This window comes from Miscanthus floridulus, chromosome 13 (assembly GCF_019320115.1).
Source record: "Miscanthus floridulus cultivar M001 chromosome 13, ASM1932011v1, whole genome shotgun sequence".
NCBI classification, from domain to species: Eukaryota; Viridiplantae; Streptophyta; class Magnoliopsida; order Poales; family Poaceae; genus Miscanthus; species Miscanthus floridulus.
In genome coordinates this window covers 80,701,984-80,718,318 of record NC_089592.1, presented here as the reverse complement: position 1 = coordinate 80,718,318, position 16,335 = coordinate 80,701,984, and the positions used below count along the sequence as shown (strand labels likewise).

The 16,335-nt window shown below is 44.2% G+C and overlaps 1 protein-coding gene and 1 pseudogene across 2 annotated transcripts; one reads left to right on the top strand and one right to left on the bottom strand.

The window, feature by feature from the left end:
• Positions 1–4,001: 4,001 nt before the first annotated feature.
• Positions 4,002–6,550, bottom strand: LOC136500140 (uncharacterized; annotated as a pseudogene).
• Positions 6,551–10,486: 3,936 nt separating this feature from the next.
• On the top strand, positions 10,487–16,156 carry LOC136501335 (lysine-specific demethylase JMJ30-like). Of its 2 annotated transcripts, XM_066496842.1 has the most exons (7): positions 10,487–11,262; positions 12,018–12,227; positions 13,129–13,257; positions 13,347–13,490; positions 15,079–15,165; positions 15,681–15,802; positions 15,872–16,006. In XM_066496842.1, exons 1-6 carry the CDS (start codon positions 10,846–10,848, stop codon positions 15,765–15,767), a joined length of 1,074 nt encoding a protein of 357 aa, XP_066352939.1. In that variant the 5' UTR covers positions 10,487–10,845; the 3' UTR covers positions 15,768–15,802; positions 15,872–16,006. The 2 variants fall into 2 exon arrangements, with proteins under 2 accessions (XP_066352939.1, XP_066352938.1); XM_066496841.1 differs by lacking the exon at positions 15,681–15,802 and having other exon boundaries at positions 15,872–16,156.
• The last annotated feature ends 179 nt before the right edge of the window (positions 16,157–16,335 follow it).

Genomic DNA, 16,335 nt, shown 5'->3' with positions numbered 1-16,335 from the left:
TCAAATTATATATTCCGTCTTATATTTCAGCTGAACAAGGTTAGGTTAGGGGCGAATCTATGTCTATCCATCGGGGTCAGCTGACCCCGGTAACTTGCTAGAAATACACTTAAAGTTCTTTAATCCACCTGCAAATGACTCTTTCAAATAGAAAACCAACGTGTGTTTGACCCCGATGCTTAGTCCTTGACCCCAATAACATGATATCCTGGATTCACCCCTGGTTAGGTAAGATGTCCCGTTTAAGGCCCTGTTTGATGACAAGGACTAATTTTTAGTCCCTATCACATTAGATGTTTCGACACTAGACTAGTTACAAAATTAATTGCATAAATAGAGATTAATTCGCGAGACGAATCCATTAAACCTAATTAGTCCATGTGTTCATGTGGTGCTAAGTAAACATGTTCTAATTATGGATTAATTAGCAAGCGACCGCTAGACCAGTTGGTCTAGCTGTGCGCTTTGCACCCTGCTGGCCAGAGTTCGAACCCCCTAGGGACGGATTTGTTGGCCGGAGGAAGCAGTTTATCTACGCGTTGAAAAAAATCTCCTCATCTGCCCCACGCCAAAGTACAAATCTAAGGCCAGCCCTGTCTCATGTGAGCTATGGTGCATGGACGGGGCAGAGGTTCGGGGTTTTCTCGACCTGCGTGAGAAGGTCTTATTTTTAAGCACAATGCCCGGGGCTGTCTTACACACCCGGGTCGAGTTTTTTTTATTATGGATTAATTAGGCTAATAGATTGGTCTCACGAATTAGCCATGGCTTATGCAATTAGTTTTATAATTAACTCATATTTAGTCCCGTTAATTGATAACCGAATATTCAATGTGACCCTAGCTAAAAATTAGTCAAAGATCCCCTTAACAACTCGTGATGATTTGTGAGGTGCCAGGACTAAATTGTCCTTGGGTCCTACGACGATCTGTGAACAGATTATTTTCATTTTTAAATTATGTCTAGCCCAAGTACTAGAAACGCACGCAAAAAAAAATACAGTCGTATTATTTGTGCACTAATAACTACCGGCTATCGACACGTGTAGAAAAATAAGAGAACATCCAAAAATATCCTTAATAGAAAACCAAACCACCTCCAAGTTACAACTGAACACGGATATCTCTTAATAAGTATTCGGCAACAAAAATATTCTTATTGGTATCTCACTATAGATTAACACAATGTTGCACCTAATGATTTGCAACACATAATAAATAGAGTCATCAGCAACACATAATAAATAGAGTCATCAACATTGCGGGGATGAAAGCAAATATAATGTAGAGGGCAGAATGTCCCTGCCAAAATAATTCAGACTTTTTTTAGGCTTCGTAGTTGCTTCCGCATGTAGGGGAAATCTGCTGTCCTTTGAGGCTTTCAGCCCTAGTGAAAGAAGAATGTTTAAGTTAGGTACCAGCTGCCTAGATAGGAACGACCAATGCTTTGGCAGCGTACAAAGGAAGGTAATAACAAGAACATATATACCGAGGAAGGACCAGCAATCAGGTCAATATATGCAGCAATTTTCACCCAAGATAACACATAGTAGCTAGTCATATCCAAAATGGCTCAACTGTAATAGCAGTTGACATAAGCATGGCAAATGTAAGTAATTTCAACTAAACTGCAAGCTCTATGTAATCAATATTATGCCGCCGCCGCATAATAACAATCAGCATGTTCGCTTGCTCGTATACGATCGTGGATTATAAGCTGGAACAATATTTTTCTCTCACACCAAATCAGCCAGCAGTAAATAATCCACGATCGTTTACGGCCTGCCGAACAGGCTGTCTCCAAAGTATAACATAAGACTAAAGCAAGTGGAACCTTGGGTGGTACGGTTACAGACTCTCGAGTGTTTAATAATTTTTGTAAAAATACGTGGGGGTAGATTCACCTTAATTTTCCACCACTCAAGATGTGTTCATTATCGAGTTCGTCCATTTTAGGAATTGCAACATTGATTCATTTCAGTTTCATTTATTTAAATCTCAGCAAGTAACTGTAGATATGATGCGTGCATAATTTCAGGTGCATTATACATTTGTCTCTTCCTAATATCAGTCACACAAATCTCTTCTCCCTCTCGCGCGCGGCAAAAGAGTCAATCACATCTTTATGTATAGTGCCAAACAACTCTTTTTTTGTGGAAATATAGGATGAGGACGATCGGTTAAAATTACTGGCAACAACAGTTTAATATATCACGATTTCATTACACACGGACTCTCTAATCTAAGCTTACAATATATGCCTTCTGCGACCGTAGCAAAAATTGCCTGTTGTAATGGATAGGCTAGAGGTTTATATGGGGGTACAGATAGTATATTACATGTGCATCTTTTTAAAAAAAAAATCCTATGTCAATGCATATGTAAATTTATAAATTGACCGTTTCATGTCTAAATACCTTTTTTTTTAAAAAAAATCCCATAGCAAAGCCCGGGCACCTAACTAGTTATCATCATATATACTACTGGTAGTAAATATGTAAATTTTCTTAGTTTCTTAGAAGATTTCGACTAGATATACTTACTGTAATAAGTATCTATGGCTATCAGTTAGTAACACATAGGGGGAGTCAAATCTTAAGAGGAATTAAACAGCTGCTCAGCTTAATGAAATCAATGCCAGTATGGCAATAAAACACCCCGACAGGATGTGAGATTGACATAATGGCTCAATTCGCTTCGCTGAAAAAACAAGCCGAAATACTGTTCCGGCTGTTGTGAGAGAAAAACACTGTTTTAGCTAAAAAAATAAGTTGAAAAGTACGGATTATAAGAGAAACAAACCGGACCAATATAGTGTACTACTTTGAATAAACAGATGATCAACATATTAGAAATTAAAGTAAATCATCCGAAGCCGAAGGGAAACAGGATAGTGCAAGGCTCACCCCGGCTCGCCACCTTGCCATCACCACCCACTTGGGAAATATCGCCGGGCAGTAGATTTGTCCTTTATTCCTATAATATAAAGACAGAAACAAAGAAATATTAGTTACCTGCAGGGAGCACATCATTTGGGGATCGGAGCAGGCCGGCCATGTAGGTAAAGTGTCTCCAACAACCGCCACCTAAAGGATAAGATCCATTAGTTATTTGAGTAACACTATAAGTAAAGGGTTTAATATCTATTTTTTGTCTTATCCAATAGTAAGACCTAAAAGACAATTTTTTCTGCAAATGGATCTACAGAGAGAAGATATTCAGATTTAGGTTATGCCTCTCCTGACACTTAAAATGAGTCTTTCATACTCTGTTGGAGACTATAGGTATTATATTAAAGATATATTTTAGATTTGAGTTTTGGGTCTTCCATAGTTAAAAAGTAGTTCAGAAAAAGCTCAAGAGATAGGGCGAATATACGATGAACGAGGGGACAAATCCGGTTCTTTTTTTTATCTAGAACCGTATTTTTCTCTCATAAATTTCTTCACCAGATTTCTCCAAACGAACGGAGGTGAACGAGGGTGTATGGAGACGGTATAGGTCCACGCAATAAATCACCGTCAGTGGCTGTCGACCAGGTGCCGCTTCTCAGACAGTACTGTCCAAGATACTTGAACGACTGATGCAGACACACAGCAGAGTCAGCGCCGATGGTCGGATGTGCCTTCGAGGAGACACAGATGCTTCTCTTCCCAAGGAAGAGGGAGTTGCCTCCGATGGATCTTACCGGGACGAACCTTCCCAGCATAATGTCCGCGAGCCTGTAGACTAGAACATGTGCCATGGAGGCGTCGGCGCGTCCGATCAGTAGGATCTCTGAATCGCATTCTGCCAGGTACACAGGCGGGCGGATTTTGGCGAGCGGGCAGGTGGCGATCAACTTTGGGGGCTGCAGTGAACAAGATGGCGAGCCCTTCTTCTTGGGGGTGGATCGACCATGAGAACTGTAGTCGGGTGGTGAGGAAGTAGAGCTTGCCCTGCAGTGACAAGGTTTCCAACCTGCGTTCAACTTCCCAGCTCGAGAGCGTCCATTGCTGATCCTCAGGTAGCAAGGGCCACGCGTAGCGTGCGTACCGCTCTAAGAGCGAGCATGGCGGTTACCACTCCATCGTTGGGGCTGTAACTAATAGCGGCCCAGACATTCCTGAGAGCATGTAAAAATTGGATCTCTTTCATATAAGGCAGCTCAAGAGGGCTGAAGAGCAGTGTCAGCTGCGGCCGGAGCGTTGCAAGCGACGGGAGCTCGACGACGTCGCCGGTGAACGGGTGGAGCAGGCGGACCGCCATGTCGTGGTCCCGCTGCAGGAGGAGGAGGCCGTCGACGGAGTCCAAGGCGAAGTGGTCCCGGAAGATGGGGAGGCGGACAGTGGCGAGGGCGCCCGTGCAGAGGTTGAAGAAGCGGACCAACCCACCGAGCTTGGTGTGACCAGGGTACAGGCGGTAGCCCTCGGGCAGCATCATCCAGTGGCGCGGATGGAAGCGCGGGTCCACGACACTGCGCCCGCGTGGGCACGCGGTGCTGGACCGCCATTGGGGGCACACCTCGCGGAAGTGGAGGTAGTCCGGAGATTATGTCACCAGCCAGCACGCGCCCTGCGATAAGACGAATCAGATCTTCGTCCAGCGATGCCCAGGGCGGAGATTCGGATTCGTCGACAGCGGCAGGATGCGCCGCCGGAAGGCCGGCGCTTCCTCTTGCACGGATTCAATCCCCGCCGCGCCGTAGTAGCGCGTTTCCTACTGTTCGACGGCGACATCCCAGATCCCCACCCAAAATCGCACATCTGAAACCTGCACCACAGCTATATAACAACCGAGATTGCGAATAGATGTATCAAAATCGCGCGTGAAGGAAGAAAATCTCGGCTTTACAAGTAATCCGGAATCCCGAGCCTCAGTGTTCGATTTACATAGGAACAGAGTGTGCAAAACCAAAGAGATGTCGAATCGAATTGTTCCAGGTTCAAGAAAAAATTGTTTCCAAAAAAAATTCATCCAAATATGGTAAGTGTGGTCTTATTTCGATGTTGGCGCCATACCAAATATAATGATGTAATCAGAATTTAATTTGGATTTAGTATCTAATTTGAAAATTATGAAATTCCGAATTTTTAAATCACGATGGGCTATTGCTAGTGGGCCTTATTGGGCCACAAAGCACAGCAGGAAAGGGAAGCTCACTCGGAAGAGAGAAGGAAAGAGAAGGCTGGCTGGGCCAAGAAAAAGAAAAGGAGAGAAATAATGGGCTTTGGTCTTATACACAAAATAGGATTTTCTCTTTTATGTTCAATCCGGTTTTCAAATTATTTTGAATTCAAACAACTACGAACATTCCACCACAAAATAAAATATATGGATCCAGAAAACTAGGTTTATACCCTATATCAATTTAATTTATACTAGCAAAAGTGCCCGTGCGTTGTTACGGACAAAGGACATATGATTATTTTGAATTTTACTAAAAAGTTGAAGTTTACATGAGTTGCATTTGTCAAGCAATTCATGCTCTCCAATCATGAAACAAGCTCACGCAGATGTCCCACCAGTTAAAATTTCCTACTTCTGTGCTATAGATTTGCAAGATCTTTTTTATACTGGAAATCTCATCTTATGGTTTTATGGAGCGTCGTTTGTTAACCCTAGTTTCCCATCTCAAGGACCATCCAATCTTTAGAGTGTTCGTACCGCACACAAACAAACCACGGCAACATGTACAAACGGTCTGTTCGCTGGTTGGTTTCTGGACTGATTTGGGCTGGCTGATGCTGGTTTACTGTGAGAGGAAAACACTATTGACTGGCTGGTTTGGGCTGGCTGAAACCAACGAGTGAAAATTTGGAGAAGGCCACACTACTCTGTATAGCTATAAATTGATTAGACCAGCCTACAGTACAAACTGAAGCAAATACAGCGGTACAAGCACAGTACTATTATGGGTACCTCATTTTCTCCACCGAGTTTTGAATGCAATTTCTGACTGAACGTAGTGCCTGCTGCATGGTTGTGCCCTATGCTTGTGTGTTCTCTACATAAACAGAGCCAAATTTTTCTTTAAATAAAAAAAGCAACAGAGCCAAATTTAACCGAAAATTTTTCCAAAGATCAAGTGGACTCCTTTTTCTATTACTTTTTGTTGTCATATATATCTCAGCAAGTGGCCTCATTTTATCAAAACCGTCCTTATCTGTTGCGCCGTTGACAGCCACATACAGTGGCGGAGCTAGCGCTCAAAACAAGTAGGGGCCAAATGGGCCTCAAGAACATACTGCTACAGGCAAGCATGGCACCATAGCTAGCAAGATTGTATACATTAGGCATCTAGTCAGTAGTAACAGACAAAACAACTATGTATGCAGCTATGCTAGTAGACAGTGAGGAAATATACATGCACTTGCACATGACAACTATGGAACTTTATGCACGGCAGGGGGGGGGGCATGGCCCTAAGGTAGCTCCACCAGTGGCCACATACACCTCCAGCGCCTCCGCTTACTCGTCCTCTTCCCCATCGTTCTCGCCGGTGCCTCGCCATTCCTCTCTCCACTGCACGCCTCCGTGGTGCTGTTCTCCAAGGAGGACCGGCCGGGCATCCCCCAAGAGCCTTCTTATATTTCAGCTGAACAAGGTTAGTTAAGAGCAGCGGGAGAACCAAACTAAACGCTTCCACTCTCTTTTGGTGACATCGTTTCGAGGTACCCTTGACGAATTCATCTTCACCTGATCATCTTGCTCTTACAAAGCCTAGAAAAAAATAAAAGTGCGCCACTCTGTAATAGAACTGGATAGGGAAGGTGGGGATCTGTGTAACTCGAGTTCGATTAACAAGCTTAAGGTAACAAGTATGGTGGTCGCCGGCGATTTCTCGAGCCGCAGCTCGCCGCCTCTGCCAACGCCAACCAAGACAAGTTCAAGTTGTTCTCCCCCCTTTCTGTTATACCAGAGCGTACAGCTGATTGCCAGCGGTTCACCGGACGCAGCCGGGCTTGGACGGCTTCAGGCCTTCCAGTCTGGGCCGGATACTTTTGGGTTCGGTTTCTTGGGCCTCCTCGACTTGGGCCTTAAGGCTTGACGCGCACCGTGACACACTCGTCCTGTCCGAGGCACAGATTAATGGATGGCCGGTGCGTGATCAGCAGGCGAAAACGACGATGACATATTTATATCTGTGCGAAAAGGAGGATTGCATCGGTGGTCGGCAAATAGTCGCTGCAAACGACAATTCAAAAAGGTCACCATGATAAGATACTTTCAGCGGGTATTTCTCTCCTTTTTTTAAGACACAGGAAAACTGCTGAGGAGAAGCTACTGGCCTACTGCTGGGACGATGTGAAAGAAAGAGTTTCCCCATCGTTGTGTGATGTAGACTGTCAGCCTGGACACTGTGGCGGCAGTGACGTGGCGTGGAAGCTCGACACACCATTCGACAGGTGGAGACCCGCGTGACGTGGAGGTTCTCCGCGCCACACTCGTCGTAGCTGTCCACGTTGCGTCCGGACACACGTACACGTAGAGAGGCTTTGTGTCACGTCACCAAAATATCTCCCAGTCTCCACTGGTTGGTTGCGGCATAAAGCAATCATCGACGTCACTTGCTATTGCTACCTTTACCGTACTGCCGTTCTCTCCTACAAGACGATGGACTCAAATAGTTAAATTGGTCATTTATACAGGGAAAAAAAATCAAAGTCACCGTTGGTCCAGATCTTTTGATTACGGTGGAGCAACATAATTTGTCAAATTGATCAATGGGGGCTGAGGGGCTGCAGCCTCTCGGTTTAGCCCTAAACAAAGCAACAAACTTGTTATCCAAACTTAGATTCTTCAATTATTTAGCCCCTTGCTTCGTTTCTAAATCCGCTACTGCATTAGACCAATTGCCAATTTCGCAAATCACAAACGTTTACCCACCACGCAAAACTTTTTACTGTCTCATGCTACACAAACTCGTGAACCGGTTGTGTTAACGACGGGGTATTAGAGGTAGGCAAACAGCATTATGGATAAGGAAAGTAGTAATTGGAGCATGAAGATCTAGAGGAGGAGGATGGTGAGAAGAGGGGAAGGATGATTCCAGAGGAATGAGGAGACTCGTACTGCTTTCACAAAAATCATGGATACACTTCTACTCAGATGCAGTTGCCCATTTTACAGTGTTGTTCTTTACTTCATTCCTAACTATAAGTCTTTCAGACTTTTCTAAATATATTGCTTTTACTATGCATCTAGTTATATATTAATTATATTCAGATATATTTTAAAAGCAACATATCTTTAAAAGAATGAATAACTTACCATTTAAAATGAAGGGAGTAGTTGCTTAGTGGTCACTCTAACTTATTGCACAACTCCATCTCATGCCTCGGATGATTGTGACATATGGCCATATGGGTATACTAAACCTAACATTGGTTGGATATGTGCTTTAAGCCGCTATCATCAAAGTGATCATTACTCCATTTAGCGAGTTGCATAAAGCATTCTCGAGCACTTCTCCTTTGTACTTAGCACTACACTAAACGATGATGGCGATCGGCGCGAGGCTCAGTAAAACCATAAATGCTTCTTATGCGACGAAGCTTGTCTATTTTTCTTAAATCACTATATATAGACGTAGATAATTATACGCTCATATCTATAAATGCACGTACATATATTCTATCGCTACGTGCACCTCCAAAAGACGGAGAGGATCGACATATCTAGAGTTTGATGAAATCATCGTAGACACCTAATTGTCGATAGATAAGTCTCACTTATTACTAAAAGAACAACGTTGTTAATTTCTGAAATAAATTCGGAAAAATGCAAATAAATCATAGGCCCTGTTCGCTGGTCTTATCAGCCGTATTTTTTCAGCGAAGGAACAGTATTTTTCTCTCACAACGAATCAGCGAACCGTACTTTTCAGCCTGTTTTTTCAGCGAATCGAACATGACTATAGATATTTTTAGTACTTGCTAACGTTCGGATGTCCGATCCGGAGCGCTAGCATCGGACGGTGCTTCCGAACCCACGCCTGACGCACCCATCCCGCTCCAGAGGCCGCATGGGCCCATGCATGCGCGGGGACCACCCCTGACCCGCTCTGTTTCACCTGGCCGCATGCACGTAGCAGCACCACCACCCCCGCCACCAGCAGGCGCTTGATGCGGTGACCTATGGTGGCACGGTGACCTACGGCGGCGCACTAGCAGCAGCATGTGCTTCTTCGAGATGTACTTTTGAAACATCCAAATGAAAACACTTGTAACATACGTCTGAAATAGATGAAACATTTGAAACATGCGTCTGAAATATGCGTGTATAGCCATAGTAATATGTGCAACAACAGATCTACTTTTGAAACATCCAGATGCAACATTTGCAACATATAAAAGAAGACAGATGAAACACTTGCAAAGAAACACCTAAAGACACTTGAAACCATAGCAAAACATACACAACGTCCAGATAAAATACTTGCAACATATGTGTGAAACATATGCAACATCCAGATAAACACACATGCAACATGCATATGAAAAAACAGATGAAACATTGGGAATAGACGCTTGAAACTTAAGTGTACATACCATTGCAACAAATGCAACATCCTGATATACTTTTACAACATCCGTATGGAACACTTGTAACATACCTCTGAACACATCTGAAAACATTTAATATGTATGCTTGCAACATGTAATTTCAGCGCAACATCTCTTTGATGCTTGGGAGAATGGATGTTCGTTGGCGTGTGAAGTTCATCGGTCTAGAGCTCGCCGGTGGCGCGGAGCGACCAGCCAGGTGGGCGTGATAGACGTCGAGCGCGGCGGCCGGAGCGAAGCTGCCCTCCGTTTCTTTGAGCCCGGCGATGGAGTTTTGCGTTGTCGGCGGACTAGGCAAGGGGCAGCTGCGGACCGACCAAGGGGCGCGATGGGGCGGCGGCCGAAGCGGAGCCGCCCTCCGTTTCTTCGAGACCGGCGATGGAGCTTCGCGTCGTTGGCAGACTGGCCAGGGGACATCGCAGCCTTGAGGCGGACCAGGCAGGGGGCAGCTGCGGACTGGCCAGGGGAGCGCTATGGGGCGGCGGCTGGCCACAGGGCACCATGGATTATGAACTTCGGGGGACCCTAGCGAGGCTGGCGGCCAGAGGAGGAACCCCACAGTTTCGGCGCTGCAGAGCGCGGTCGCAGTGGAGCGTGATTTTGCGGCGCTGCGACGGAGAGCCTTCCGGAGAATGGAGCAGCAGGATAATTTTTTTTAGGCGAGTGGACAAGGGGATAGGCTAGCCGGCTGTTGGGCTGGTGCCGTGACCCGCAAACGCAACGTCCTGACCGGATCATTACCGATTTTATTTTTTATAGATGCTCTTATTTTATTGAATTTATTACTTACACTGAAAAAACACTAAGCTGCTCGGCCACTGAAAATGACACCGAGCATAAGAGCGACAGGAGAGGAAGGACAAGTGTTAACGAACAACTTGCTACTTTAAAGCAACACTCTGCCGGAGAAGCTCCTCCTCCAGACTCCAGTCTCCAGTCTCCAGCCCCGGAAATATCTTGCTCTGTCTCTTTTCTGTTCTTCCACGTGATCACTCTGCTTCTGAACTTTCCGGAAGGTACGAGAACCATCTTTCTTCGCACGGGCCCAGCCGACTCTCGCTTCGTAGCCGTTGGCACCCAAAATATCTCGCGCAAAAATATCTCACCCGCAGCGACAGGACACGGCCGTAAATATCTCTCGAGCACGGGCCGGCCGCCTGCGCCTCTCTCACTCGCTCAGGGCTCGCTCGGGTGTCGGGACGTCGGGTGCCTGCCGTGCCACTGCCCCCCGCCGCTCTTGGGCCGCGCTTTTTCAATTCAATTCAATTCCGCAGCGGCAAAGAGCGGCCGATCGAGCAATGGCCACGGGCGGGGAGAAGCGGGCGGCGCTGCTGCGGCAGATAATGGAGGAGGGCGGGTTCGCGTTTGTGTCCTCCGCGGAGAAGGCGGCCGCGGGGGACCTCCGCGCGGCCGAGGCGGCGCGGGAGATGGCGTGGGAGCAGCTGCACTCGGCGCCCCGGGCCGAGGTCGGCGCCGCGTGGCCGGACGCCTACGCGCTCGCCTGCCTCCAGGTCGCCGGCCTCCGCGCCGCCGACGGCGACCGCCGCGCCGCGCTCCGGGCGCTCGACATGGGGCTCATCATGGGCGGGGGCCTCCTCCGCGCTGAGCTCGACGACGCCATCGCGGGGCTCGGCCGCGGCGAGGCGGGCGCGGTCGCCGATGGGGATGTGCAGAGGTGGGAGGAAGGGATCGCGGGGGGCCGAGACCTTGCCGATGTGAGTATATCAGTCGCCTGTCACTGAGCTACGATCTCGCATGCGCTTCTGTTGATTGAGTTGTGCAAATGTAGTGCTTCGTACAGTCATTTCAGTTAGCAAAATAGTAAAACGTTAGCCGCTTGACCAGCATAGAGCATACTCCTATATGAGAAGCCATCCTAATTCCTAGTTGGTTTTTATGTCTGAAGACCGTATGTCAGGTCCCTAATGCTGTGCTATATCATGCCTTCCTAGTCCATACTAACTTTGATCGGTCTTACAGGTGCCTCAGTTGAACTAAACAAGCTATTTATTTGCAGAGGTGCGGAATATTCCAGTTCCAGCAGGAATGCTGGGTTAGTTTTCTGCATTTGGCCGTCACTTGGTAGAGAAAAGTTTGAGGACTTTCGATCAATTTGGGTTAAGTTATTTAGAATCTGAAATTCAAGTAGGATGTACTAGATTTTTTTCAGGTTTAGTTGTTTACAGTCTGAAATTCAAGTAGGATATACTTGATTTGTTTGGGGGTCAAGGTAAAAAATGTTTGTTTAACTACTTTAGTGCTTGATTTGCTTATTTTTGGTGTTCCAACCTAAGTTACCATTACTCAAAGTCATGGTTTACCATATGCTTGATTCTTTTTGAGGAAAATTATCCACTAAATTTCTCCGTTGTGTGACCAAGTTTGACCAAGATAGTGTACAAATGGTGAATTTAATTTGCCATATCTGCACTACATCACTGATTTATCAATTTGCCGCTTTTAATGATAGGTACTCAAACTTCTACCAGTGAATTCCCTATCTTGTAAGCAAATTGAGAGGCGATCATGCATTTCTTTGGAGGCATTTATACATGATTACTTTTTATGTGAGTCCCCTGTTATACTCAGTGGATGCATTGAGCATTGGCCTGCAAGGACAAAGTGGAAGGACATAAAGTACCTACAGAGTATAGCTGGAGATCGGACTATTCCTGTTCAGGTGACTACTTGCACTTGTAGACATTAAGAACTGACATGTAAAATTGCAAATAAATTATGCTTTTATTTGGGGAAAAAGCATAGTAACACTTCATCCAACAAGTGCATCGATTCAATAATTTGGCCAGTTGCCATTAAGTACTCAAGCTTATTTTTCAGGAGTTAAGTTCCGTTGTTTCAGGAATAATCGAAATATTGTAGAGTCTCTTTGTTCCATAATTTATCCTTTGTATTATTATGCTACCTAAGTTAACTACTGAAGATGTAAATTTGAGTTGCACAACATATATTAGTTTCAAATTCCAGGTTGGAAAACCAACTTCGGAGTTGCTAGGACACTAAAGACCCTGAACTCTTCGAACTAGATCTAAAATTTATTACATTTGGAAAATCAAATAATTACATCTGGGGATCTGCATCACGCGCTCCATTAGTTAACTTATGCTGTCATAATTGATGGCATGAGCAGAACGTTCTTTTTAACTGGTGGCCCCTTTTCTTTTTCATATGTTAATCATAACTTCTGACACCATGCTTCTGCTTATAGAATTTCCTTTACCATCTGGTATGAGAAGTATTAATAAGTGACAAGTATAGAACCAAATTCTTCAATGGCTCATCATTAAAAGTTGCCTAACTTTTGGATTACCACATTTGCCTTACCCAATCATCTGCATTAGATTTCTAGTATTCATGCAGTTTTAAAAAATGTGTGGCCTTTGTTATCCATAGATAACAAATCCTGTCCATAAGCAATTGCTGCTCCTTAGGCCTGGGCTGTAGCTTCTTTTTGGTTAAGCTAGGTCTGCTTTCTGGTTGAGTATACTGTCAGCAATACTTCAAGGTACTTCAACATTTGGTGATACATGGTCCAAGTGCGCTCATAACAAATGGTGCCACAGGTTGGAAAAAATTATGCATGTACTGAGTTGAAACAGGAGCTTATCACATTTTCTCAATTTCTTGAGAGGATGTGGTCAAGTGATTCTGCAAACTTGGCATGTGTAGCGCAGCATCAATTGTTAGACCAGGTGAGAAAATTTATGTAGCAACCAAACCCATGCATCTACTGACTTAGCAGTTTACCAAACATTTGGATTTGATTTGTAACATTTGACAGATAAAGGAGCTCCACAAAGACATTACTGTTCCTGAGTACTGTTTAGCTGGTGGTGGCAAACTCCAGTCACTTAATGCTTGGTTCGGCCCTCATGGGACAATAACTCCATTGCATCATGACCCACATCACAACCTTTTTGCTCAGGTATGACACAAACAATGTCTATGTTAAAACCCTGTTTGTTTATGTCTATATTCTTGACTTATGTGTGTTGGTTACCATGGATAATTGAATGTGCGATGTTTAAGAAGTTGACCATTTTATTTATTGCATCAGTACTCATGCCCTGCCACTATTTTCTTTTTATTATTTCTAGTGTGATATGATGGTTTGTTTCTCTGGCCACAATTCTAGCAACCGTGTTGCTTCATTGCTTGGCATTTTTTTCTGCTTTCAGCAGGCTTTTCTAGTGAAGTCTTACAGAAACTATTGTTCTTATTTCTATGCTTGAAATTAAAATCAGCAAGCTTCCTATACAAACAACAGGCCGCAGACAAACATGTTTGAACCCTTCCTATAATTTCACTAGGAGACGGACATCTTGTGTTTGTTTCCTTTTATCAAAGGCAAGTTATTTTCAGGCCACCAACCCCTGTAACTGAGGGAAAAGGCCATTTACTCGGTTTGACTTTGAGAAACTAATTTACATATTCAACAAGACAAAACTCCTGTGCTGTTGGAATATCTGGAAACATAGGCATGAATGCATGACGTTGTGTTCTTGTGGTGAAAACCCGTCCTTGAGCCACCTACAATTAGCCTGCTGCGAAGACACTCGTCTCTGAAGCCACCGACTCCTTTGAGAAGAAGCGGACATTGCTTCAATTTGGTGACACCTATTTTCCCCAATGTGAACTAATCTCGTGAGTACATTGTAAAACATAATTGATGGTTGACCATAATATGTTTCTTGCTGGCCCAGTGCAATGGATTCTAGGGGAGCCCTCACTCCCCTCCCAGTGAACGTCTAAAAGGAAACTTGACCTTGGGAAACAACCTTCTTGATCATTATGATTAAGAAGAAACCTCAACAACACGGACCGAGAAACCCCCCAAACCTTGGCTTCACCCTGTAGGGCCGCATTGACCTGGGCCGACCATGACCTTTTGGGCTACTAACCACTGCAACTACCTTGTGGGTAGTAGAGCCCAAACCAACCACGAGTGCACAGGCCGGCGCCCTGCCACTATTTTTTGGGTTGGGTTGCCAGCAAGGAACTTCCCCCCCCCCCCCCAGGATTTGAACCCTGGTCGGTGTCTCCCTCAACTGGGGAGGTTACCACTACACTACAAGAGTGTTGACATGAATGTATAAAAAGAAAAGACAAACTGACTGCATGATTGCTGTTGGCTTGTTGCTTGTTGTTACGCTACATCAAACCGCATTTTCCTCAATAGTGATGAAACCGTCTTACCAATTATTTGAATGCCCATAGATTTTTGTCCTTGCATTATTCATGTTCTTAGCAATCATGTTTTGGCGCTTGCTCAAGTATGACTTGTATAAAAAAGATCAACATGTTTGCGCCTACTTTTAGTAGGTTATGATGAACTGAAACCAAAGATATTCATAACCTACAGTAAGTTATATGGAACTATAAATGCTCTTTGTTCCTTCAGTTATTTGAATTTACACTGATTGGTAACTAGTTCGGAGTGCTGAGAGTGACATAGTTTGTGTAGATTAAGATTTCTCAATTAGTTGATGTATCTGGTCGTTACTCCTTGGCAGGTTTTGGGAAGGAAGTATGTTAGACTCTATCCTGTATCCGTGGGTCTATACCCTAACACAGAAAGCATGCTAAGCAATACTAGTCAGGTGAGCAGTCTGTTTACATCAATGATGCCCGCATGCACAAGTGACATTAGTGTAAAAACTTGAATGGATACCCTAAAGCTGTCACCATACCTTACTGTCCATAACTATTTTGTTGCCTTATTTTAAATATTTCTGAACCTGTTCCAAATATATTACCTTACATAATCTCAACCTTGATGTGGAGATTCTGTAAATGTGCTATTTTTTCTAATGATTCTAGTAACAAAGAACCATGACAGTCAAAGTGAGGTAAGTAGCCTGTTTTAAACAAGCACTATATATATAGAATGATTCTTGCATGCTAAAAACATGACTGCAAAATTTTGATTGGATACCCAAAAAACTACGAGCAGTTTACCTTGTTATCCATAATCATATTGTGTTGCCTGAAGTTGTTCCAAACATGCTACATGACAGCGAGATTCTAAAAATAGAGTCAGTCTTTATTAAAAAAAAAACAATTCTGGGAATAAAGTGAATATGCCAACTGCCATATGACTATTTGATGGTGCTAGATTTTCTTCTGGACGCCCTGGTCAACCTATCTTTATTGGAACCCTCACGTTCAACTTTGCTTCGTTACAATCCAAATCCATTCATAGTGTTGTGATCCTGAAGCTCTGCACCGCCCAATAAGGTTAATTGAGTTCTATTGCAAACAAAATTGAGCTACATGTGATTTGGTTCCTCTAATCTGTCTTAACAGGTAGATCTTGACAACATTGATGAAAAAGAGCACCCGAAGACTGCAGCTCTTGAATTCATGGATTGCATATTGGAGGAAGGTGACCTGCTTTACATTCCCCCAAAATGGTGGCATTACGTGAGATCTCTTTCTATTAGCTTTTCTGTTAGCTTTTGGTGGCGAACGTCAGATCTTCCTTCAGGAAGTTCATAATGCTATTGTTTTGACAATTTTGATCATCCATGATGTTTCTATCATCAGATTGGTAGACTTAATAAAACTCTATTGAGCCCATCTTTCGTGGTCTACTGTTGTGTTTGTTGGCCTCACTACATTGGGTTTGCACATTGTTTTCACGACAATGATTTAAACTGTTGACTTCAAACATACTAAGTCACTATCAGGTACAAGTGTGTTCGTTTTACTGTGAATTGATTCTACCGTATGGCCTAGCTGTGTAACTGTGTTCGCTGATTGATACTTTT

Bases quoted from the DNA above. Each gene is read 5' to 3' on its own strand.
- LOC136501335 (XM_066496841.1), top strand. From the start codon at position 10,846: ATGGCCACGGGCGGGGAGAAGCGGGCGGCGCTGCTGCGGCAGATAATG. The intron at 13,258-13,346 runs GTGAGAAAATTT...AACATTTGACAG, and splicing joins AGCATCAATTGTTAGACCAG to ATAAAGGAGCTCCACAAAGA. The intron at 13,491-15,078 runs GTATGACACAAA...ACTCCTTGGCAG, and splicing joins ATCACAACCTTTTTGCTCAG to GTTTTGGGAAGGAAGTATGT.